This window comes from Clinocottus analis, unplaced genomic scaffold (genome assembly GCF_023055335.1).
Source record: "Clinocottus analis isolate CAN_PGR_092001 unplaced genomic scaffold, fCliAna1.0.p SCAF_3, whole genome shotgun sequence".
In the NCBI taxonomy this organism is placed as follows: domain Eukaryota; kingdom Metazoa; phylum Chordata; class Actinopteri; order Perciformes; family Cottidae; genus Clinocottus; species Clinocottus analis.
This window is the reverse complement of record NW_027176042.1, coordinates 14,657,845-14,683,341: the sequence shown is the minus strand read 5'-3', so window position 1 is coordinate 14,683,341 and position 25,497 is coordinate 14,657,845. Positions and strand designations below refer to the sequence as shown.

Below are 25,497 nucleotides of genomic sequence, written 5' to 3'. Positions count from 1 at the left end.
GTTGTTTTATGATATTTTATTATGTTATATTTAATTTTAGCTTGACAACATTTCTCCATGGGGATACTAAAGCTAAGATGACGTTTAATTGCAGTTCACATAAACGCACATATATTTGTAAGACTGTATACCAGAAAAGTAGGACATATTGTCTTTTCTTTTTTTAGTATTATTAACTTTACCCTTTAAATATGGGCTTTAATGACATTCATTTTTATATAAAATGTCATATACATGTATGATTATCAAGTTTATCATTTTGAAATGTTTGCTTATGTGTGTTGCAGTTAATGATGAGGATACAAATAAAATGTTCCTCTGTTACCTTTATACTTTAACATGTAGGAAAATATGTGACTTGTTCTTTTTGGAAAGAGATTGTATTACTCTATAATTCTTAAAAATATCAGTTAAATATCTTTTCCAGTCACATACAACCCCAAAACCACAAAACTGTTCCGTGAATACAACATTTCACTAAAACTGAATTAAATGGTCAGAAACACTTCTGGGACAAACTAGTCTTGAGTCACATCTGAAATTATATAAAGTAATACAATCTCCAAGTATTTACTTTATAAAAAGATGCTTTACATGCCAAGACATTTGAGAACTTGAATGAGCGTGTATATTTCAAGGGTGTTTAATATGCCGTATGGGATGTGCTACAGGTAAATTTGGTGCATACATGCAAATGTTCTGTATCTATTGACAAAATGTGTGTGTGTGTGTGTGTGTCTGTGTGTGTGTGTGTGTGTGTGTGTGTGTGTGTGTGTGTGTGTGCGGAGGGGTGAAGTGTGTGCACTGTGGCTAAACCACAAGCTAAACATATGTTCACCTGGATCCTTTTGATCCTTTTGACCTTTCTCAACTTCAGGGAGAAAAAGGGAGAGAAAAGATAAAGAGGAGATATTTAGAATTAGCACGTTTTTAAGGATTATTTTCACGATACAGGGTTGGGGGTGGGAGGGGGGGGGTTGTTATTCATCACCATGTGACCCTTTCAAAGAATCTGCTGGGATGATTTCAGCTCCAGGGAGTGAGGTTTCCGGGCAACAGACAAACGTCACAAACATACAATAAAGAACAGAAACACTGAAATATCAGCCTGTGGAAAATTGGAAATTAAAAAAAGTGATAAGATGTTTGTTAACAAACAGACAAAGGCTCAGACTATTATAAACAGGTAAGACACACAAATAGCTGCCAACTTTATAGACGGGACACACTGAGTGAATATAATACACAAACAGAAGCTGTCTTGTCATCCCCAATTCAATAGATGCTCCTTCACTATCTGTGGTGTCACGGTGAAAGAAAAGCCTACCTGTTTGGCACAGCACACCATTGACACAGACCAAATGACTGGAGGAGATAACAATGTAAGCAATGTAAAAATGCATTCAAGTCAAAGGAATCGGCATCCAACCAAAAGAAAGAAGCTTACAGACCAGACTGCTCATTCATGTCCATCACAAACAGATGGTACTACTAAAAAAGGACCCCGACTGATTCAGTGTGGTACTGCTCAGATCTCTTAACTGGTGCGCTCCCCACTCACTCTCACAGACAAAAGGCACAGATAAAAACAAGCATGGCAAGAGCAACAACTCTGAAGGAAGAAAAGAGGCAGAGGGAGGGATGAGGTGACAGAGTGCTTAAATAAGGAGAAGGAGAGAGACTGGGGAGAGGATGATGAAGGTACTCACGGATGGTTAAATCCATCACTTGAGACGCCAAGCAGAAGACAGGGTGCTCATACATTTCCCTCTTTTTTCCTATAAAAAAGGATCGGGGCATGCAAGAGGCTGGGGTCAGAGGTGGGAAGGCAAGAGATCGGAGGCTAATGGGAAGAGGGCTGTCCAGGTGAAAACGAAATTCTGTTGGCCAGGAGGCAAAGTCAAATGTGTGGTTTATTTTGAAACCGGCGCCTCACAAGGACAGTGGAAAATAAATTCACATAGCATGTCAAGATAGTAAGGTTTAAGTCCTTAGTATCTTTAGCACCCTGGGGGATTTCTTTCAAGGCATAAACAACATCAGAGTTTCCTATGAAAATATGCAAAATGCATGTCAATGCATTTGATGCGTATACTGGAAGCAAAAGACACAGCACGAGAAAATAAGACATTATAAAATGTCTTGTCATTGATGTAATTTTGGATATGTAATCCATGCCAGTAAAGAAAGGCCATGTTGTTATGTCTCAAAGCACATGCAGGCGGCTGATGCTGGTTTGTAGGTGTTCAATCCCAGCATTCCTTTGGTTAAAAGCCACTTATCACATCGTCAAAGGTCAAATAAAGTGATAACTGTGGCAAAGCCCACAACTGTGAGGGAGGAGAAAAAAGCAGGAGCAGAGAGCAGGGAGGGAGAGAAAGATTGTGGTCTTCAGCAAGAACATAAGATAGAGGTGAAAGGAGAGCTGCTGGTATTTTGAGACAAGGGAGTTAAGGGTGGTGGGGGCAGGGTCAAATCAGAGAGGTAAGAGCTACAGTACGATAGTGGGAGAGGGAGAGTGGGAGTCGGAGAGGACATTCAGTTAAGCTGAATTCACGGTCCAATCATCAAATGTCCGAGGCCAGGAAACTACACAGCTTGAATAGTCAAGGCACAGTGAGAGATCAGCACATCAACAGATTTCAGGGCTTTGGATTTGAATGCATTTTTACTCACACACCTCTACACAAAAGCCAACTTGACCTACAGAACAGCACAGAGCTAAAGCAGGCCTGAAACAAAGGAGAGAGTTATTGGACTGAGAGACAGAAAGCGACCGACAAACTGTCACAAATAATTTGGGATGCGACAAATCATTTGGGATATGGACACAAATATACCATATACCAAGTGAATTCACCATATGCAAATAAATAAATAACAATGACAAGTACAATCTCATACTGAAGTTAGAAAGAAGACGTCTGAGAACATGTACGTTTATTGTTAAAAAGAAAATTGTAAAAAAAAACTTTTTTTTCCTATTTATTCCACATACAACCACTGGCTGAGCATTTCAATCTGAAAGCATACATGGTTAAATGACTGCATAGCATACACTTACATTGATAAAACAACGTCATCATTATATAATTAACCCATTTACTCCAGCAATCGTGTTTGGTTGTGTGTTTCTGGTTACCTTCAATTGTTGCATATTCTTTAATACGCTCGTAGTTCAGCTGAGCGGCCTGCTCCAAACACTTGCGGATCACTCCTTTAACTTCTTCTGGTGGAACTGGGGTCACAATGTCCTTCATCAGGACCTGCAGGCCACATTAAAGAGGAGTTATGTAATCTGTTTCATTAAATTACACAGTGGTTGTCTCATGGGAAATAACATATTTTTTAATATATATGTATGTATATATTTACAAACCCTCTCCAGCAAAGATAAAGTTGCCTTCAGCGCTCCTTCTGGACGACCAAAGGGGAAACAATATCTACAAAAGCAGATGTAGGTCGAAAATTCAAGTTGAAACATACCGAGATAGGCACTGTTTTGGGACTTTTATGGTTATGTGCTGTTTGAGAGTCGGCAGTCACCTGAAATTTACAATCTGGTTTTCCAATATCACACGCAACCTCTCCTTGATGTCCTCAAAGCGCTCCTTCTCGTCCACTTTCACTGTGCTCAGCCCGTCTGGCCTATGAGGATCACACCCACACACTTTAAACCAGCCGTAACCCTGAAGAGGTTCAAGTTATGCAACCTCTCATCTGAGTCTGGCGGGTGCAAGAAATATATTCTTTAACAAAAACACTGGTGGAAAGCCTTGCGTTCCCCAGGACCTGCCTGCAAATTGTGTCAGATGTATTTTGTTTAGTTCCCTTTGTGTTACATATACAAATAGATGACAATGTCTCACCTTTTTTGCCCTGGAAAGAGTGGTATATTGGAATCCTTTCGCTTTCTAAACTTGAATATGCGTGCTTGTTTAGAGGCAGTGCGAGGATCTGGGCTTTGGGAGGTCTTTGGGGAGAGAAGGACCTCATAGCCCAGCGGACCCCAGTAATTGCTGCCCTCTCTGACTTTAACGTACGCATGGGAGGATGAATAATATGGACAGTAAGAGACTATGGCAACAAAGGATAGAGAGAAAAGAAAACAAAGAAAAATGGTAGAAAACAAAAAATAGGTAGATATACAATTGATTAACAACCAAACATGTGACACAAAAAGCTACAAAAAGTTTACATAAAATTAAACAAACATAAATATGGCAAAATTAAATAGATGGAAGACAAAAAAATGCAGAACATGCCATGATGCTGTCTTCTCTATTCTGTTCTAGTCCAGTGGGAATTAGTGTATGAGCTATCAGTTTGCCTAAAGAAATACAATCCATATCATCAACTTAACGTGTTTTCAAATCCTGTTCTGCAATGTATCTTACGAAGCAGAAACAAGTTAAAAGAAGGGGATCGCGCACACCTGTTCCCATGGACATGGGATGCACAAAAAGCGAAGCTGTAGTGAAGAAGAGTGGGGTCAATAATAGCCCCGCTTTCTGCTCTTTCCAGCAGATCACGCAAGTAACACAGATGCCTGTGACAACCTCGAACTCCATTCCTGGCACAGTACTCATCCAAGACAAACACCTGGCCTGGGCTGAACCATCCCTGCACAACACAGACACACGAGGGGGATTACATTGCTGCGTATCAGCTAACAAACAAAAGCCCACAGCTATAAATGTATTTATGTGGTGATGTTTTGATGCTTTGAGTCACTCACCAAGCAGCAGAAGGTGTCATTGAGCCTGTGGTCCAACGTGAGTCGCTGCACCATCTCAAAAAGCGAAGCGTGGTCAAAGCTACAGGGGTTAGCGGAGATAAACTCATCCATGCCATGTTTCTGAGCTCTGTCAGCATCTATCCAGCCAACGGCACAGGGGAAAGAACACGGTTCAGAGGAGAAGACATTAGTGAGGCACGGGCAAACAGCAAGTCTTCGTCAGAACACAGAAACAGGGATTTTTTTTGTACTACTTCTAAGGGCAAATTATAAACACTTACAGCTTACATTGTCAACTTGCATTGTGTCAGACAGCGTAAAGAGATTTAATGTATTGGCGGATGAGATTCTATCTATCTGAAGCTAAGCACAAAGGCATAGGTGCTTTATATTGTATGTGCATGCATGCAACTTAGTACAGTATGTCACATTCCCTGATATTTAGCACCGGAAATAAACCTTTAGAGATCCAAAACATATTTGAAAAGATGCTGGTTAGATAGATTTAGATGCATTTTTGTATTCAATAGATTCTGCCATTCGCGATTGTTGAATGTCACTCAGGTCCTGACAAATATTGAGATGTGTGCTAATCAAAAAAAGACAGAAATATGGCAAATAATAATTCATCTGAATTACACTGTAGTGATAAGAGTATAAAGTGCAAATTAAAAGAGAAAAAGTTCCGTGGTATAAAAAGTTATTGATTGGAAATTTGCAGATTCTTCTCAAGTTATGGATCCTTGGAAGTCATACTCTTTCAGATTTGTATTGTTGTTGTCTTACTTCATAACTTTTGCCATCAAGAAGATTTTCAGACTTAAAAAAAGCTAAACCTGCTCTGTGAAATTCAATGAAGAAAGAACATTAGTAACATTAAAATTGTGAAAAACAAAATAAAACGTAATGAGACTTTGATAAAACTCAGGGTGACGAAAACATGATGGATGAATCTGCTTTTTATTTCTCCAAACCACCAAAGCTACTAACTCTACTGACCATGGTTATTGTGGTTTATTGTAAATAATACAGCTGTCAGAAACAAAATGATGGGGATGATTAAAAAAATATAAGAGAGAAGTCATGTCCTCAGTATGAGTGACAGGTGTCATGTCCATGAGACACGGACATGAGTGATGATGATTTGGGAGTCGGGGTGGGAGGTGGGGGCCTGAGCTTATCTGGGTAGGGATGGGGCAACGTATAGAGCAGAACTGACATCTGTCAACTTCCAGGCCACTGAGAGGGAAGAGGAAAAGCTGTAATACGGATGCTAAACATTCACTGAAATTTAAATTTTAAAGGAACCTACAGAAGGTTACACTTTAGGAAGTTAGGTTGTTTTTTTACTAGTCTGAAAAGAAAAACCTGTTTGACAACAAGTAAAATGTGGACGATGAAAATAAGAGATTGTTCAAGGAAGAGGGACAAGACAGGGAAGTATAAGTTATAATGTAAAAAAAAAATAGGACAGTTAACACGTGAGGGCTGACACCGAGGGAAGAGAGTAAATGACAATATAGGTGAACCCAGTGCTTGATGAGGAGACAGTAACAGGATGAGAGTGGGTCAGACGTACTTTTAAGTGGGACAATAAGACAAGGGTCGGACAAATGCTGGACCAAAATGATGACCACAAGAGGAAGATTCACTTAGGACCAAGTTACGAAGAGAGTGATGTTGTGGATCCGTGTAAAGATAGTGAGTTACATCCAAAGAGTGAACAGAAGGTGCCTGGGGTTGGGCTATGACAGACAGAGTGGGCTTTATCTCCTTTGATCGGGTTAAATGAGAAAATGGAGTTTAAGTCCAGAATACACTCAATTGTAACATTATCATAACTTACAATACTGATAATGACTTCAACCATAAGTAAAATTATCAAATGTTCCAAACTGAAATAGGTGAGTACTTTTGCATACATATGTAAATTATCACATGCTGGAGAACATTGTGACTTTCATTGAGGTTTTAAATGTCATGCACATTTGCAGACCCATTTTCAAATTTGCATTTTTATCTTTTTAAGCATTCCTTTTTTTTCTCTACGCATTTGCAAGTTGACAATACTTGAATATGTTGCAGTGTAATTATGATGTCTACAGAGCAGACTAACAGGCATACCACTACCGGAGAACTCTAATAGGGTAGCAATACAATTTAGTGCAAGTACATGGGTAAATAGCATGAAGCCGACAGAGGCAAAACTGTGTCATTCTCTGGGAAATGGGGGGAAATGAATGAAAACTCTTGTATTTGTATAAAAGTATGGACACATGACACATGTGTTCTCCTATTCAGGCAAACAAAGGGCAGTCAAAAGAAATAAAAATGAGAGCTCTCCTAACACTGGTCTAACTTCTATCTACAGGCCGATCTACTGTAGGAGGGAGGAGCGGGGAGGGGGAGAGGGGAGTCCGGAGTATTTTATCGTAAGAAGGGGCGGCATTGGCTACTCCTTGTCTTTGGCATTCAGAATACTCCGCATACATATTTGCCAACTCTCATCAAGGAAAGTTCAAGGAAAAAGAACTAAAAGCATTTGAGCCCTCTGAAGTAAAGCATAATTAACACTTAAGAAGCGTCAAAACAGATTTCACTCATGCAGGAAATATATTTTTTGCATCACAGACTGTCATCATCATTCACACTTTATTAACACCTCTATCTTTAAATCTGAATTTATAGAGAAATGCAATCAAATCCAGCTGCAATCAAAGGATCACCGACTTGTTTGGAGCTCTAAAATGTATATTTTTGATAACACATTTACATTTAAATCATTCTCATGACATAGGAATTTTGAGCCCACTTCTCTAATAGTATGTCACATTCTATCATATCAAACCATATTGCTTTACTCTGAGGGATCCAGTCACCAATATGAATAAAGAGAGAAGGCAATTATGCAGTTTCAACTATAGTTTAAACTTTAACCATTACTGAGTCGAATAATAAGTTCTTAGAATAAAATACATGCATCCTAAACTGGCCCGAATGGATGCTTATACTTTGATCCTCAAGTTGAGGTCGTCAAAAACAAAAAAAGGCATCAACTAATATCTAAGACATGAGGCGAGACGTGAATAAAGGAGTAGAGGGAAAGAAGAGAGAAAGAACGTTGCATTTGTCAGATAATCGGCGGGGATTATCTGAGCTGTGCCGGCTACAGGGAAGCACTTACCCTTGAGTCCAGCTAGAAGACAGCAGGGTAAGAAGGGACAAACCAGAATAACATAAAGACTAGCAACAAGGCTGGAGGAGAGCAATCACGAGAGACCCTGACCTAGCAGCTGCATTACTCAAGTAGGGTACAGGCAAAGCATGAAGAAGAAAACACAACTCAAAAACAACAACCTATACCAGCATGAGAGTTTGTGGGCGGTGGTGTGTGAGTACATGTGAGGATATGTGAACTTGACAACAGATGTTGAGGCATATTAGAGAGAGAAAGAGGGAGACAAAGAGAGATAGAGAGAGAGAGAGAGAGAGAGAGAGAGAGAGAGAGAGAGAGAGAGAGAGAGAGAGAGAGAGAGAGAGAGAGAGAGAGAAACAGAAACAGAAACAGAGAGACAGAGACAGGGGGAAGAAGAGAGAATTTACGATCCTCATCACTCCACTGCAGTTTTTTTTCTGGATTCTGGACGAGTACTTAAGGAGTTACGAGCGACGCGTTAAGTACTGCCACTCTGTATGACAGCAGATCAAACAGAAGACTTAGTTGTAAAAGGGACATTGGCAAACATACACCTACCAAGATGAAGTAAACCCCAAGTTAGTTTCATGTGTAAAAGATGCCCGTGTCCTTTTTAAAAGAAAAGAGACTATAAAGGTCCTGGAAAGGGTGAAATACTTCACACTTACATTCGTTATGAAAGTGTTGGTAACAATGAGATAACACATCACAATTTTAGCAGTCGATTTAAACATGCTTTAAAGGAGCACTCCACATATTTCAGACAAAGATCTGTCTCCTAGTCGTGGTCAGTACCACTGAGCCTGAGAAAACAGTTTAATGCCTTTTGCAGCTCTGCGGGAGCTGTGTCAAGTCTGAAGCCTAATTCAGGCTGGATACATTTCTTTAGGGAGGTGGGATGATGTTAACATTACTTCCACTGATCACTGATTTTGATCCTGTCCACACCAGATTTTTTGCCCACAACCCCAGGAATAATTACTGCTGCAATTACCTACTGATTCTCTGCAAACTCGTTGGCCCAGCTGTTATTTAAATCCCTCGATATACTGTATGTCCTTGTATTTTAAAGGGAACTTAATGCAACTTTCTTTTCTTTTTTTACGCTCAGAGTGAAAGGTTCCAACAGACCTACAGTATTCAACATGCGGACAAAAAAAAACTTTAGGTTGATACTGTTAATCTCTTGTTAGCCTATATTTGCTTACATTTTGGCAAATTAGTACCATTCAAAATATGCTGAAATACCCATGAATGTACACACAACTATAACTGGATGCATTTGATATTTTCAAGTCTGTCGTTAAGATCTGTCTGAGTTATGACTCTGAGAATGAGTATGATTTTTGGCCAAAAATCCACACTCTAGTGCATCGAGTTGCACTATGGGAAATGTGGGGTCTAAAAGTCAGGACAGCTCACCCGTTTTAATGTTGATGATTCCTTTTTTAATAAATCTCTCATAAATCCCCTAAAAGAATGGAAGCACATGACTACGTTGCTGGAGTACCCCTTTAAGGCATCTATGATATCCTCACATATCATATTAATTTGTTGTAATTTCTGTACAATCTCTTATACAAAAAGTCCAACATAAGCTTTCTTTTATTAGAACACTTGCGTATGTGATGTTCACTTCACCACTTTCTGGTATGAAACTGGTTGATTTACAATTTTGTGCAAATCGCTCAGAACCTGAATAGGATTCTTGTTAAGACCAGTCCACTGCAGCAGAGTCAAGAGGGCTGTGTATGTTATGGTCCCAGTGCCATTCAAGACCACCAGGGGGTGAAACATGTACGCGTGGTGTGCCACAATGTTTCAGGAAGGGGATAGGAGGTCTGTGCCACTGTGAGGAGGCTTTGAATGGCAACAGCTGGCATCAGAGGAGTCAACTAACCACAAGAACGATCACATACTGGACAAAGAAACCAATGGAGAAACAACATAGAATTTATGTGATAGGATTCTGAGTAACTTATCCAATTCATGTCTTTATAGTTTTACTCCAATGATATTAATAGAGAGTGAAATACATTTTGGGCTTAAAAAAAGAATGTATTGCTATTATATAATTTGTTATAACCTTGGATGTCCGGTTTACTCTTACTAAATAATGCCAATTAGTTTTTCAACATTTATTCGAAAAAAAAAAGATACAAATCTTGTTCTTTAGAGTTGAAAAATATATATAATTATTAAACTATGGAGTCAAAAGATGCACACAAAAAGTCATGTTTTTTCTGAATAGCAGGATCTATTATTGTGGATCGGTAAAAAGTATGCAACATTAAATTCAGTGGGTCAGAATAGTCTATGTTAGTGTTGTTATGGTCGAAGACACGCTAGTTTCTCTAAATAAGAAATGACTGCCAGCAAAGACTCGAGTATACATAGATTGTGTGAAGACAAACGTTGCTGAAATAATTTACATAAAGAGACATATTTTTCCCTTCTTTAATGAGGGGGAACACAAGAGACAACAGAAGTTGGTACAGATGCCACACTACTGTAGACAGTCTTACCTTCACTTTGCTACCTGACCTGTGGGCTGCTTAGAGGTGCAAGTACAGTGACAGATTGGTTAAAACTTCAGACATGTTGTCTGGCTTGGCCGTCATTCAGTGACACGGGAACCATCTGAGAAACTGTCTCAGAACCACGACTGTATTCACAGATGCCCTCTAGAGCCACGGCTTGTTTAAAACAGGCCTACGGTTAGGACAAGCTCAACACTCCCTCGCGTTGTCAGTTTGGCTTCAACCTCAGCAGGCTTGAATGTTTAAATCTTATGTGTGGGGACCTATTTAGATTTTAAACAACGTTTGCACGCCATATCCTGCTGCTGTGCGATAAAGTCTTTTTCAGGTTGGTTGTTCCTTTTGAACAGGCTGATGGAATAGCATGGAATTGCACCTTTAGCTTAAACACTGTGGAAGTGGTGACAATGAGTGAAAGTCCATCAGATGCTGGAGGGATCTGTGAGAGACCAAGGCATGTGTGTGCGTGCTTGTGTGTTAGTTCTACCACCACGTTTTGTGACTGCAGTGGGGAGCGCGTGGCGTGAGACATTTATGGGTTAGAGCTTTCACTGCATTGTGGATGAGAGCTGCTTTCTGCTTAAGGGACCGTGTTTATTTCAGGCTACTTACAGAACTGAGAAATGGGTGCATCCATTTGGGCTGAGGCACCCCCTTTGGAGTTGAGTTTCTGGACCTGAGTGGGTGGGACAGGCTTGTGGGACTGGCCAGTGGCACGATACATAGCCTGGACCCACAGGATGCGGTCCTGCTCATCATCGCTGGCAAAGATCACAGTGTCGCCTTCCTTCACAGCATTGAAGAAAGCCCTGCCACCATCCAAGCCTGAGACAACAGGATGTTAAAGAAGAAGTAGTTAGTGTCTTACAGTGTGTGCTTAGATGAGCGTATAGTTACGCCTTGTTAAGGTGTGCCGTCTAACCTGGCTGGGGGTCGCTGTAGTCCACAGTGTACCCGTCCAACTGGAGGAGCTCTTGCGGTTCAGACTTTTTCTCTCTGTAGCTGCACATGGCGAATGTATACTGACTCACCTACAACGCATAGGATTAGCAGTTAATTTAGAAAACAGAAAGAAAAAGGATGTGCACGGGTGTGTAACTGTAAGAAATCGTCCATGGTATCTAAAAGACTGAGTCAGTTTGGGTCCCGGGATTTATTGATGAACCCAACCGCAGATGGGAAGACACTGTTTTTGTGACGTAAGGTGTTGGTCCTGATGGATCGCAGCCTTGCCCGTTTCAGGGAAACAACACAAAACAATGTGCACCAACACACCTAGGCAGCCATCTTGAATTTAACACTCATGAAAGGGCTAAAAGCCTGAATGTAAGCAACATCACCAGTGATGCTTTTACAATAACTCACCTGCACCAGCACAAAGAAACGCTTCTTCCAGCGCTTCCAAACATTCTTCCCAAAAGCCCACAGATACCTGTCAACACATTGTTTACACACAAAGAGACAAAAACAAGTCCACGTCACAATGACAACAAACACTGATTGGTGCATATACCTGGTGCAGAAAATGTTAATTATATGCGAAACAACAAAATTGGATTTGTTATATTCGTGAGAAAAGTTCAATAAAATTATTTTGACAAAAACATGATGGTTTTCATGAATGAAATATGATATTTTTGTCAATATTTCATATATTTTTGGAAAGCTTCTAATAAAGACACATCTAAACCACACACTATCATCCACCAGGGGGAGTAGTGCACTTCACAGTATTTTTCCATGGTACGTGACTAGAAATGAGGCCATGGAGCTGAGAGCGCTGGAGTTCTACAAGAAAAACCAGGAAAATGAAAGACACACAGGAACGCCACTACATGGCTTACTTGGCGGCACATCTCTTACCCGCAGTGTTTCATGTTCTGTGGTTTGTCCATACGTATAGCCAGTTTGATCCTCAGATCTTGATCTGGACAAGCCTTGGTCACAGCCATCTTGTGGAGCTCTGACTGCTTGGGGCTGTTAGGAGTTGGGTGGAGGACAACCTGCACTCGAATGAAAAATCAAACCAAAAAGTAAGACTCTATAAATATGAAATGAATCTTTGAACATTGTGTTTCCAAAGGCTGGTGATTATGTGTGTTTGTGTTTCATATTTTTTTGAAAGTGAAGGAATAAAGTGAGGGTAGAGAAACAGAATAGTGCTTTGCTCTGCCTCCCTGAAGAGGAGGCCTAATCTCTCTTTGCCGAGTTAAAGAGCTTTGAGGAAGCCAGCGTTCCTGCCAACGCTGCTGCAGTGGGAGATCAAAGAGCCTTGTCACAGCCAAGGTCACAGCCACTACAGGGACGCGTGCCCGGATGCAAACACCACCATCCTTAACCATTTATCAGAGTAACCTTAAACCTTTACGCCTTGGGAAAGCGTAAGGTGGAGAACTGATAAATGTTTCTGCTCCCTCTACATTTGAGTCAGAGGTGTTCAATATTAAAATATCGCTCAAAGATTAGAAATATGAAGTTAAAAAACTATTTTATGAGAGAAGCACTGCGGCATAATTCCCTCATAAAATTCAAACACATGCGTAATATCAAAGAAATATTTGCTGGGAACCCAAGCAGAGCTTGCAGAAATGCTCAAACAAAAGTTAAAAAAAAGCATTGGAAGTGGAGCTACGTTTGTGTGTTCACAAAAAGACAATCTCACGTTACAAAATAATCAAAAGTTTATAGCTCGATCACATCCCAAGTGGCAGTACACTGGAGACTTAGTTGAACTTATTCAAATCAGAATATCACACAGTTACCCAAAAAATCAACTGAACACACTTTTTTGAACGTATTTCTATGTTTATTTTACAAGTCAAAGAAGATGTAATTTGTTTGTTTGGTGTGGATACGGAATGTGAGGCCCAATTAAAGTATTCTCGTGTGTTGAATTTCTGTGTCAGTAAAAATAAAACAATAGAAATGTTACCCTGCCCAGTTCTTTATCCTCCAATGCCAGCACCCCTGTGCTCTCTGTAAACAGTTTCACCTTGACAGCAGGCAGAGGGTGTGTGGTGGTGAAGTCCCCTTGGGTGCCCCAACTGAAAGACACAACAAAAGACACTCCAGAGGTTAGCTTCCATGGCAGCGCGTTAGCACAGTGGTCCCAGGCAATGACTTCATCTGCAGCAATCATTAGATAGCCTTTACTTGTCAATAAAAATATGCAGGAGAGACTTGGAAGAGAAATTAAATAAACACAAAAAAAGACAAATTGTGAAATTAAATAATAATTCAAACTCAATTTAAACATCCTTTCAGTCTTCCTGTCATCACAGCCTTAAAAAAATCAGCTGACAGGTCATGCAGATCAACAGCCAGTCAAAGTCAGGACAAATCCACAGAATACACACACACGCCTACACACACACACACACACACACACACACACACACACACACACACACACACACACACACACACACACACACACACAAACACACTTGTATCCCTGCTATTTATATACCAGACATGTTTTGAAGCTGCACTTGGCAAGATTTTTATATAACAAAACACCCGTTTTATCAGCCAACATTATTTTGTGGGTCTGTAACAGAGAGATGCAGAGAAATGTCACAGACTGGCTAAAATTAACTACTGCTGTCAAGTGCATTGTATTTATTTAACTCCTTATCACTGACATTTCTCATAAACAAGACAATTTACTTGTAAAGCATCTTTTAAAAACAGAGGTACATCAAGTTATAGTTAAAAAGTTGAATTTATAATAAAATAACAAACACAAAACATCCAAAAAGAGATTAAAGACTAAAACACACTTAAATAAAGGATGTAGTTTACCACCCTATGATGGAGCACACACACGCTCATATTCACTCTGAGAGGCTGTTATGAGCCTTCAGTGCACCTGACCTGCATATCTTTATTTAGAAACATGGGAGGACACAAACTCCACACAGAAAATCGGATGTTAAAAATGTTACCTAAAAATTGTGGTTAAGAGTCAGAGTTTAAAGGATATGTTTACATGTTTTCAAGTGTGCTTTAAGTTACATCTTAAGTGATTTTAATGTAAATGGTGGGGGGAAACATCTACAGTCCTTGTTCAGTGTCAGCCAAATTAGTGTTTCTTTGCAGAGCCGTAGTGAAAGGATAGTAACTAAAAACAAGATACCTGCCTGTATTCCAACTAAGCCTTATACAAGCTTTGTTTGAACTCTCATTTCTACAGAAAATAGGACTATTAATCTATTCATATAAATAGCACCCACCCCCCAAAGATTTAGTTGTGTCCAATATGAATGATTATAGCAATCATTACTGCTTCAACGTATATGAGCATGTGAATATTATTTTTAGACAGACTCAGAAAAATGAATCTCATCTGAAAGGAAACCACTAATAATGACTAAACCTCATAACCAGCTTTGCCTCCACAAGCCCAAAAGGATTACGTAGGGAAAATGCAGTTTACTGTAAACATGTTACACGACATATATGGGCTTGCGTTGCTTTGCGCTCCCATCTAGGGCTGCCAACATAATATAAATGCCTGAATTCTCGCTCTAAGTAGGAGGACATGGTGTCAATTTCCAGCCTTAGAAAGCTGCTTTCCTTGTAACCATTTTGAACATTCGTAATTAATTGCAACTTAATGTAGTTACAAAATGTAGTTACAAAATGCGCAGAAAAGCTTCTCACTGACGGTGAGGTATAGTAGTTGTGAGCAGTGTGGGTTTCCGATGGAAGAATTGTGCTGCCATGAAGGTGACCTTGTGGATCAATCCAAGGTTTATTAATAGATGTGACAGTGCTGTACTCTTATAGCTCTTAAAATATATGAAACTGTTTGTGCTCAAGTAGGTCAGAAATAAAAATAAATAAATGACAGACTTACAACAATAACAGAACATAACTGTGGTGGCAATGTTAAGAACATCAAGCCCCTAATTAATGAATCAAAGTAAAGTATAAAATCATAATAGAATGTCTGAGCAAAGAGTTACACAAGCAATTATGCTATGCAAATAACCCGCAGTAGTATGTGCATTAATACATGTATGTCACACACACACACACATTCCTCTCGCCTTGTTCTCCTCTAATCCCTTCTCCCATTCATGTCCCTCCATCTCGCTCATACTCTCTTCATAAAATGGCTCTTGAATTAAGGAGATCAGAAGAAGAATTTGGGCCATAAATAGCCTGTATTTGCATGAATGTTTTATGGACGTTTTCTTTCTCTGGCTTGTGCAGTGCAATACTACTTACTGAATACGGGTAGATATATTGAGTAAAATATATACTTTATTTGCCTTTTGGACACTCTTTTTGTTATGAATCTGGTCTAGAATAACAAAGAATGAGGTAACAAATTATTTTCCGATGCATGCAAACCGCTGGGACTCCAAAAGAAAGAAAGGGAATTTACAAACTCTGCCATTTCATTTCATACTTGACATACTGTGGGATTACACAATACATTTTCACAACTTGGTCGGCTGAGTCAGAAATCACTCAGTCAAATAGGTTTTTGGGTGCAGCTGTGAATCATGAATGACTCAAGCAGCTTTAACAAAACAGACACAGGAAAGGTTTTTGCTTTCCCAAAGGTTTAGAGGGTTTGCCGTTATGGTCCATCACGGTGCAAAACCAAATTATAATTAAACCTATACATTATTTGTATGCATGTACAGTATTTGCATGAATGTATGAATAAATATTTATAAAGAGGAGGTGCAGGTGATCGGTCAACTTCAATTGCACGAACGCTGGACAAAAACAATTCAAATATTTAAAAGAAAAGGAGTAAATTGTAAGCTTGCCCAGATACACGGCCTCTTATCATTTCAAACACAGTGTCTCAAAGTGCTTTTGAGACTACATGACCTTATCGAGCACATGCGAGAGCACTGGAAATGTCTTCCTGCAACCAAGAACCCCCTGAGATGCATTTTGGCAATGTACAGTAGGTTTGCTTTAATTTCTTGAAAGAGGAGTTTACTCAGGACATCTAAAGCAATTCAAAGGAGGAACCAGATCAATAAAATAATAGTGGACAATCCCAACAGTGCAAGTTTGAATTTAAAAAAGTTTAACAGTGTTAAATTATTGGAAAGATAATGATAATGATTGTAGTTACATTTTCCCTTTGGATTTAATTAAATTAAAACAAGCCTGTAAATGACTGCCAGTAGTGGAATCACTAGATATCCGAACAACAGAACTGAAGCCAAACACAAACATAAATGGACATTATCAACATCAAACAATGTCATTAGTAAATATGGGGGGATTTTTCTTAATTTTCCCTAGTGCAATTAAATGAGAACTTTAAATTTGCTTAATCCTAATTACAATTCTTAAAACAGTTGTCTGAAACAGCAGCAGTCGTCAGTCAACAATGGATAGCTGTTCCATTTGATTTTGGAATTGCAGAAACAAAGTGTGCATGTACGCTTGCACATTGCGCCCTCAGGCCCTTACGTTGGCTTGGATGCTTCTGCTTGGTCGGTCTGGAGTTTCTCGCCTCCCTCCACCTCCATGGTGCAGTAGACGATCCTATTCGGAGCCAGAGACTTCAGCCCCTGCACTTCCATGATCACCACCTAGAAGGCACAGACACCTCAGTGAAGGTTGTCGACGAGAGATTAATCTCTTGAAACAGGTCAACAGAGCTGAAAGCCTCACATGATAGATATTTTAGCAATACTATCCCTGCCACAATCACGATTAACACTAATACCCGGAGCCCTCGTATTACTAGATTTTCTACTAGAACAGCCAATACAATTCTTCCTGTAAAGTTCAACTCTCTATCACTGAAAGTGCTTGTAGGCATAATCTTGCAAGTCTTTAATTGATCAGTGAATACCATATAGTCAAAACAGTGCCAGGGGTAACTATTATAATGTGACTGTAAATTTCTAGTGTGAGAAATATGTGCTGCTGTCAGGATAACGCATTTTCCTTAAATGAAATGTCCACCACATCCAACAATGTCTTGGTGCCAAAATATTGTATTTGACTGTCACTGTTTAACAGTCCAGCACACTCAGTTGGCCCAATACTTGAAAACATTACATGAATTTATGTGTATATCATGTAAGTCAATCTTCCAGATCATTAAAAGAACGAGATGAGATTTTAAATGTTCAAAATTATACATATTAATTTATAATTTATCAAAAATAAACTGCTGCATTTATTACATGATTGACTACAACAATCCCTTGACGCTATCATACAAATAATTCCACTAATTGGTTTTGAATTCAGATATCATAAAGGTGTAAAAACGTCTGTGTGAAGGAACCAAGCAGTTTTGCATTTTTTGGCACATTACGTACTTCCTGATTCTGAAATAGCACCGTATCCGAAGGAATGAGGTGTGATTGCGCGTTGCTTTGTGGTGAAAGCTCATCTCAGACAAGCTGATAACAAGATGAGTCACATACCCCGTTAAGGAGCGGGTAAAAGTTTTTTTGTGCGTTTGTCAGTCTGTTCTTCACATAGTGTCTGTTCAACCCCCTAAACAGGTCTGCTGTCTGTTTCTATACTTAGTCTTGAGCAGACAAGTACTCGACGACAGCTCTGATTTATGAGATGCGGCCTAGGCACAGCAAGCTGTAGGTTTTCATTGAGTTTAGATATTGTAATGCAATAATGTGTGCTCTATCTGGCCATTAGGAATGTCAAAGTGATCAAAACTGTGTGAGTTCTGACATAATTTGATTATGCATTCATATTTAGCCTCATTCCTAATGCACTATACCTCCAAAGTGAAGGACAGAACCACATCCGACTTGGACAGCGTGTTCTCATCCTCCTGACCCATGTCGATGATGGAGGTATTGTGTCCCCGTTTGAGCTTCTGGAGTTTGAACTCCCCTCCCTTGGACACAGGCATGCTCTCCAGATTGGCCATCAGCTGATTGACTGAGGACTTGAGCTCCTCAATAAACATGGCCTCCATCTCTTTAGACACAAATTTGGGGAACTTACCACCCTGTTGAAAACAGAGAAGGCTCAGCAAACAATCACAGTCTTGACGGCAATTAGCAATGATGCAATAAATATTAGGATTTTCCAAAATGCTAAAGATATAAAAGCAAGGTAAGCATATGTGTATCTTTTTCAGATGATGGATATCAAAGTTAGTATAAATAACAGAAATTATTTGAAAGTGCCCCGCAGATTCTGACTCACCCGAGCAATGTGGTCCGCCATCTGAAGACGGCCATCCAGCTCTCTTCTGATCTGTGCAGCCTGCTCATCCAGGTTGTCCAACTATTGATTAAAAAAACAGAGGAGCAGATCAATGACGTCACAGTAAGAGCACAGCAATACTTAATACAGCCAGGGGTCAGCGTCAAAGGTCACTTACAGATCCCAGGATCAATTATTTTACCATTAAAGATGATAAATCCCGAAAAATTCTTTAACATGACACATACATTGCATATATTATTATGTTATAATAGATTTTTAAGGTTTGGTATGATGCATTTTTCAATATTGCAATTTACATAGTAAATAAAACCATTATTAGGTCAGGAAAATTCTCTAATGTCTAACTCTACACCTCTGGGTTATTTAATTTTTTTAAGTGATAATCTTCAGCCCCAACGTATTCGATTTTGTGAAGCTTCCTCTAAAGCCACAGAAGGCTGGATGAAAATGTTCTTCAGTAGCATAAGCCAAGACCTCTAAACACACTGAGATATGTTAAAGTACCCGTTTAATGCCAAGTGTGAGGTATAGCAGAATTGAAATGACAAATATCTAAAATAAGAAGCACGTTCAAGCAAATGTGACCAACCATACACCCAAAGGTGCTCATTCACATTGGTAATGATGACGAATGCTATACTGCAGGACATAAAAAGGCTAATTAGAGCTTCAGTTTGTCCTAACGGGCTGCAATCATAGCAGCTTGGTGTGGCAGCATGCATCATGAATAGAAAAATCACACATGAAAATCAACAGGACATTCAGCAATCCCTCATAGGAACCATACTGCCGTCACCGCAGAGACCTTGAATGGACCCCTGTTTGTGGAGAGGTCTTTCTCAAAGTGTCAAGCATTTGGAATGTTTCCTTTTCTTTTTTATTTCAATCAGCAGAATGAAAATCCTACTCTAGGTAGACGGTTTAGAGCGGAGAGAGGGGCAGTCAAAAAGATTCAGACTTGAATCAGCAATTCCGAACTATTTCAGCATATTGAGACAAAACCAGTGGTAATTTAATTTCCTTAAAATATTTTAAAAACTGCCTGCATTGGACAATGTAAGCTCCGGGGAAAGAAGCCGGCTATCCTAGTTTTTGCCCTGGAGTAAAGAAAAGCAGAGGCATTCATGATTCTTTCACATCAATAATAATGAATGGGACTTTTATATTAGCTGACACAAGGAAATGGAAGAGAGGGCTGAGGGCTGATGTCTCTCTCCTGCCTCCCGCGTCAGTGTGCTTCACTTCTTTAGTTATTCTCTCAGCCAAAACGACTGATTCTTGTCAAATGTAATGCTGTGACTCACCATTCACCATTTCCTCTATGAGGTCAGGAGCCTAATTGAGACGTAGTATGTGCAGCACAGTTGTACCTGGGGAGTTGTAAACCTTTAAAAATGAGTGGTGTTGTGCAAGTTTTCAGTGAAACATAAAATCCACCTACTCTCACTCAGGTGTTGTTATATGTCAAAAAAAAAGTTTTATTCACAGATGTTTCAACACTGAGGGGAAACACAATGCTCTAGTTTTCATGGAGGACATACTTCAGTTTTACCATTTTATAGCAGTCACATAACAAAGTGAATGTTTGGCATAAAATCGCGTCATCTTGTCAAAAGAGTACGTTTCAACTGAAACTTACTATTTGCAAGCCATAAGACATTCACTTATTCAACAATTTCATATCTGAAAACCACCCACTTAATATAGTTTAAGATTTATTCTGTTTGGACTTCATCAATTTCTAACATTGAGAACACAAACACACACACACACACACACACACACACACACACACACACACACACACACAGAGACTATATTCTCTATTTGCACACATTTAGTGGATCACTTGTCCCACATTTTTTTTAAAAGAAATAATCCTTTATTAATCCCACACTGGGTAAATTATTCTCTGCATTTTACTCATCCTTAGTAATTAAGGAGCAGCGTGCAGCTGTGAAGCACTAGGGCTTTAGTGTTGCTCAAGGACACTTCAGCTTGAAGAGACCAGGGATCCAACCAGCTACCTTGTGGTTTCAGGACAAACACTCTCCCCATGAACATGTTAACTTCACATAGTACAAAACTACAAAGTACACGGACATAAAGCGTCATTAATGAATACATGACGATAAGCCTGAACCTTTCGTGAAAAGTTTACGTTACGTCGTTAACAGGTTACACTTGTGCGACTTGATTCTTGGCGTTTTGCCGCGAGGTCAACTTTGTTGCTGTCGCGTCTCTCAAAACAGAATATAGATCTCAGCTCAAGATTAAGCATGAATTTACAGCGTCCATATCAAATCTACAACCCTGTTTAAAAAATATTTGTAGAGGAAAGCAGCTTACTGCAGCCACTAATAATGGTACAACGTGATGGCTCACATATCTGCAGTCCTTTTGTTTTGCACAGGTTAAACGTTGTTATCTTGAAAATATATTCAGTGCAAAACGTGTTATTTGCAGCCACAATAGGTCTTTTTTTTGCCAAATATTAATTATTTTTTGCACAGATATAACTTTATTTGCATTGTTCTAATAAAGGTGGTTTACTTGAAAGGGATTTACATTTTTCTTTAATCTATTAATTGAAAAATCACGGATGTATGACTTACAAGAAGTTGCACCATTTTCTTACAATGTTGTTGGGGCGGTTTGGCCCGAACATTTTTCTTCCTCCAAAGTGGGGACAGAAAAAGTTTGAGAACAACTAGACTAACCGGTGCAATTTGTAAAACATGTTTCAATACAAAGCAGCAGTGAAGGTTGAATTTTATTTCATGAAGATTAACATTGTATTTTGGCGAAACTCTTTAAAAAAATCTTCAAGTTGTTTTTTAAAATGATGGTAATGGTATTCTGTACATATAATATCAACTGACTATATACAAGCAACCTGGAAACAAGTTGATATCAGCCGAATGAAGGAAAGCATCTCTTTACAGCGACATGGTGTCTCCAAATGACCACCTGATCCATCTTTGATACAACAGGAGGAACTCCTCTTGTCTCCTGCTGCTAGGACGCGTGCCAAAGCTGACCTCTCTGTGCCTTATGGTATTTCACCCACACCTATTACATTAACAGGCCTCTTCTTTCAGGCTTTACTGTATTGATTCTCTGCCCCTTCTCGTAATCCTTTCTCTGAGAGAATGAGCTGAAGTCACAGTGCAGCCGTTAACGCAGAGAGGGAGAGAAAAGGGGGCGGGGGGCTGTTATCAAGTAACACACAAAAATGAGAAATAAAGCCCCCTGATTCACAAAGAGTGCTAAACACAAACACACATGATCACAATCATTTTTACTGTTGAAATCTTGGCTTTCTTAAATCCAGATATTTTGCGCATATGGACTTGTCCTGCATTACTTTCTTTTTGTAATTGATTCTGTTCACCGATGTGAACATGATGAAATGATGTCAGCCAGATGGCTTCTTAAATGGAGGACCGTCAGTGTGAACCATCAAGTCTAGTGTGTTACCAGTGCTGGCCACTAAACAGCCACCCTGCTACATAACCCAGAGTTCCTGTTTAGTAGAGCACATAATCAGACATTGCCACCAGCTGCAGCAGAATGTCTGCACTTGGAGCACAGTAGTACTCAGTACTGTTCTGCCACACAGTGACACGTTACCAGTGGTGAGCATCCTTTGGTAGAAAGTGTCACACGCATGAGATTTTTCTTTTTCTTTTCATCGTCATGTCCAATAGCTAAAAACCACATACCCCCACAACCAGAACTGTGACTGATACTGATTGCATTCCTGCCTGAGCTGTGCTTGCCCTGAACATCTCCTTTACCACTGCAGCTGGTGATCTGCGCTGCCTGTCAAAACACTCAAGCTCTGGGCACGATTGGACTGCGGTGCCAGCAACATCTGACTCGTGCATTTCCAAAGGAACTGTCACTGCCATGCCTGGAGATCTGCAGCTTGGCTAGTCGGTGTCTGACACTGCATTTTTACAATCTCATCTGTGGGGCCTCCCTCTCCCAAAAAAACACAAGAGACCCACATTCTCAAGACTGCAATACCTCAGCAAAACTGAATACTGCAGCAGCAGATAATCTTGGTCATTGCAGCTCGTCGGCAAAATGGCTAACATGAGAGGAGTGACTTTGAAGCATGTAATGTGAAGGGGGATGGGGCGAGGTTCTTCTATTACTCCCATCGCTCTCTTGACAGCAGTGAAAAGCAAAGACTGTGGGAGGAAGTAGAGCTGGAGGTCAGTTTCTGTGTGAACTACTGTAATATTTACCCCATACTGAGCCCCACAGCACCCCAATCTTATCAAGCCTACAACTACTGAAAGGTCACTGTTGTCAATGGCCCACAGGCATGATTTAGGTGAATAGGCAATCTCATATCAAATAAGGCTGGCGAAAAGGTAAGTTTCGCTCTGCGTTACTGAAGCTGTCAGCAACACTGCAGCTAAATAAAGGTGACACTGCCTCAGTGGTTGCCAAGCTGACAGCAGGTTAAAGGTGATGAAGCAGACGCAGGCGGGTAGCTAACAGCACAGCTGAAGACAGATACCCAGGTGTATGCTGAGACATTAGCAGCAGATAACACAGCCGGCCAGGGGCGGTTTCTTGAAGAGAACAAAGGCTGGGCGGACAGGGATAGAACTGAGCTGGATGGGACCTGAAGGAATTGAAGCAGCTGGTCTATATTCAAACTGCGTAAGTCTCTGTATATGTGTGATAAAAAAAAAAAAGTGTGTACTGTGAAAGAAAGCTTCTCTTGGGCGGGTGTAGCAACATGCTAATTAGGAAATGCATTAATGAGCGGATGTTGTGAATAATTCTCCTCAACCTCTAACTTCTTAGTCAACCAGATATTTGGTTTATTTTGACTTTTGATCTTGTTGAAAGCAAACTTTATTAGTTATTATATATTAGATCACTATTTATAATGTGAAGGGAGTCACTCATATAGGAAAATGATATCATCACCCTCCAGCTCTATATGATATTGTTTGGGTTTTACAGCCCACAACTTTACTGTTTTTATTCCCTCTTACCATCTTCATTTCCATAGGATATTATATAAAGGTATCATCTTATCGTCAACAAATTCCAGATTCCAAACCACAGGGGTGTAGTCAAGCTTCATCCTGTGTTTCAGCACCACTGCTTTTTCAGCATAAGAGGTGGATGGGCAGGCATAGGAAATGCTTTCATCCTCTCCCAATCCTGTGTGCAGTGGAGAGGCTCCATTACGCAATTATATCAGCTACAGGCCAACCAGGAAGAGCTCAGGCCTCATTTCCCAACTAACAGTTGCTGACAAGACAAATAAAAGGGGAAAGGGAGGGTTCTCCTTCAAAGCCGGGAAAGCAGATTTGAGTATAGTCTGTCAGTCGGGGAATGACAGCACGAAGCATGATTTATGTGTATGGTGCTGGTGGTGGGGGTGGGGGTGGTGGGGGTCTCATTTGGATGTGCGTGTGCCAACCTTACTTTGACTCACAAATGTCAGGAATGTAATTAGTTTGTGAGAGTCCACTAGTGTGACTAAAAATCAATGATTACAACATTGGTCAGCTTGGAACCTGTAAGCACTGTTTACACCTGATTTAGAGTTTGACAGAGAAAACAAGTGAATAAAATAGTTAATACTTAAATAATCTATAAGATTGTTTAAAAAAAAAGATTTCAAGCAGAAATGCCAAACATTCACTGGTTTTGAGGATTTCGTTATAATCGTAAACGATGTAATAATGACAATATTTCAAAAAGCTCTAACCATAGCTGCTTTTTTCAAATGTCAAACCACAGTAAACAAACATTCTGTTTATTTCAAGTAAATGCATTTCAACTTTGCAATGATTAATCAATATGTTTGAAATGAATGAGTAGCAAATTACATTTGAAGTGATCCAGTTCCTCATTTTGTTTTGTATTGCTTATCGAGCACACTAGAGCTTAGAATGGATTGTCATAGTAATGATCAAAAATCCTTTAACATAGTTTAATAAGAACCGGTTTATATGTCATGCAGTGTCAGATATACACTGCTCAGAGTGGGCTTTCATCAAAATGTGTGTATAGCAAAGTCATTTTAGTTAAAGTATTTGAGAGATACAAATCATATTTGCATGTGCTGGTTGACTGTCTTTACTTTAAACAGTCTTCAGCTGTTTTACTTATTATTAAAACTTTGAACTTTGAAACAGCCAGGTTCAAAAACCCATTTTTTTATTTATTATTTTTCGGAAATCTTCATATATATTGCAATATTAAAAGCAAAGAGTGAACCCAAAGTTATAATAATATAGTTTACCAATTATGGTTCACACATTTCTTCTACAGTTTGGTCATGCTTGGTGTCACCACAGCTAAATAACTGCAGCCATCAGGGAGTCGATATGCTCAGACTCTGGCTGGTGCAGCCGCCAGACAATCAGTCTGTTAGTCATTTCCAGAGGCTGCTCTTGCTTCAGCATGAGACCAAAAGAGACTAGTGCTTCTTTTCTATTATTTGGATGTAACCATAAAGAAATGCAAATCCCCAGCGAAAACAGTTAAAAAGAGGTGGCCTCTGAGTCCTAGCCAATCCTTGGAAACCTTTCATCAAATCCCAGCAGTCCTGAACCCTTGCTGGTTATACTGCTGCATCTCCTTTTTTAGTGAGGACTTTATCCTTTAGTATATAGGGCAATATAGGGCTGCTGCTTGCTTACTGACATCAACATCAGTACAGTCTGAAGTATTCATTATAACAGTAAACGAGACAAGAAAGCGACAGAGAGAGAACTCTAAGAACAGCTGGAAGAGCAGCTGAAGTAAAAATAGAAATCTATAGAAATCTTTTCTTTTCTCTCATA

The 25,497-nt window shown here is 39.7% G+C and overlaps 1 protein-coding gene across 9 annotated transcripts in view; it reads right to left on the bottom strand.

Annotated features, from left to right (window-relative positions):
- Window positions 1-25,497, bottom strand: part of cadpsb (Ca2+-dependent activator protein for secretion b) — a 60,264-nt gene that overhangs the window by 15,509 nt on the left and 19,258 nt on the right. For 2 of the 9 annotated variants that reach the window (XM_068594456.1, XM_068594458.1), the window contains exons 4-18: window positions 18,647-18,727; window positions 18,213-18,446; window positions 16,925-17,046; window positions 13,407-13,518; window positions 12,338-12,477; window positions 11,840-11,906; window positions 11,397-11,505; window positions 11,087-11,299; window positions 7,923-7,934; window positions 4,739-4,875; window positions 4,436-4,623; window positions 3,547-3,648; window positions 3,380-3,443; window positions 3,143-3,266; window positions 1,710-1,778 (exon numbers count right to left, since the gene is read on the bottom strand). In XM_068594456.1, coding sequence (XP_068450557.1) covers window positions 1,710-1,778; window positions 3,143-3,266; window positions 3,380-3,443; window positions 3,547-3,648; window positions 4,436-4,623; window positions 4,739-4,875; window positions 7,923-7,934; window positions 11,087-11,299; window positions 11,397-11,505; window positions 11,840-11,906; window positions 12,338-12,477; window positions 13,407-13,518; window positions 16,925-17,046; window positions 18,213-18,446; window positions 18,647-18,727 — 1,774 coding nt within the window. Of the gene's footprint in view, window positions 1-838; window positions 872-1,709; window positions 1,779-3,142; window positions 3,267-3,379; window positions 3,444-3,546; window positions 3,649-4,435; window positions 4,624-4,738; window positions 4,876-7,922; window positions 7,935-11,086; window positions 11,300-11,396; window positions 11,506-11,839; window positions 11,907-12,337; window positions 12,478-13,406; window positions 13,519-16,924; window positions 17,047-18,212; window positions 18,447-18,646; window positions 18,728-25,497 lie in introns of all 9 variants that reach the window. The other 7 variants (XM_068594462.1, XM_068594464.1, XM_068594457.1 and 4 more) reach the window with 4 other exon arrangements.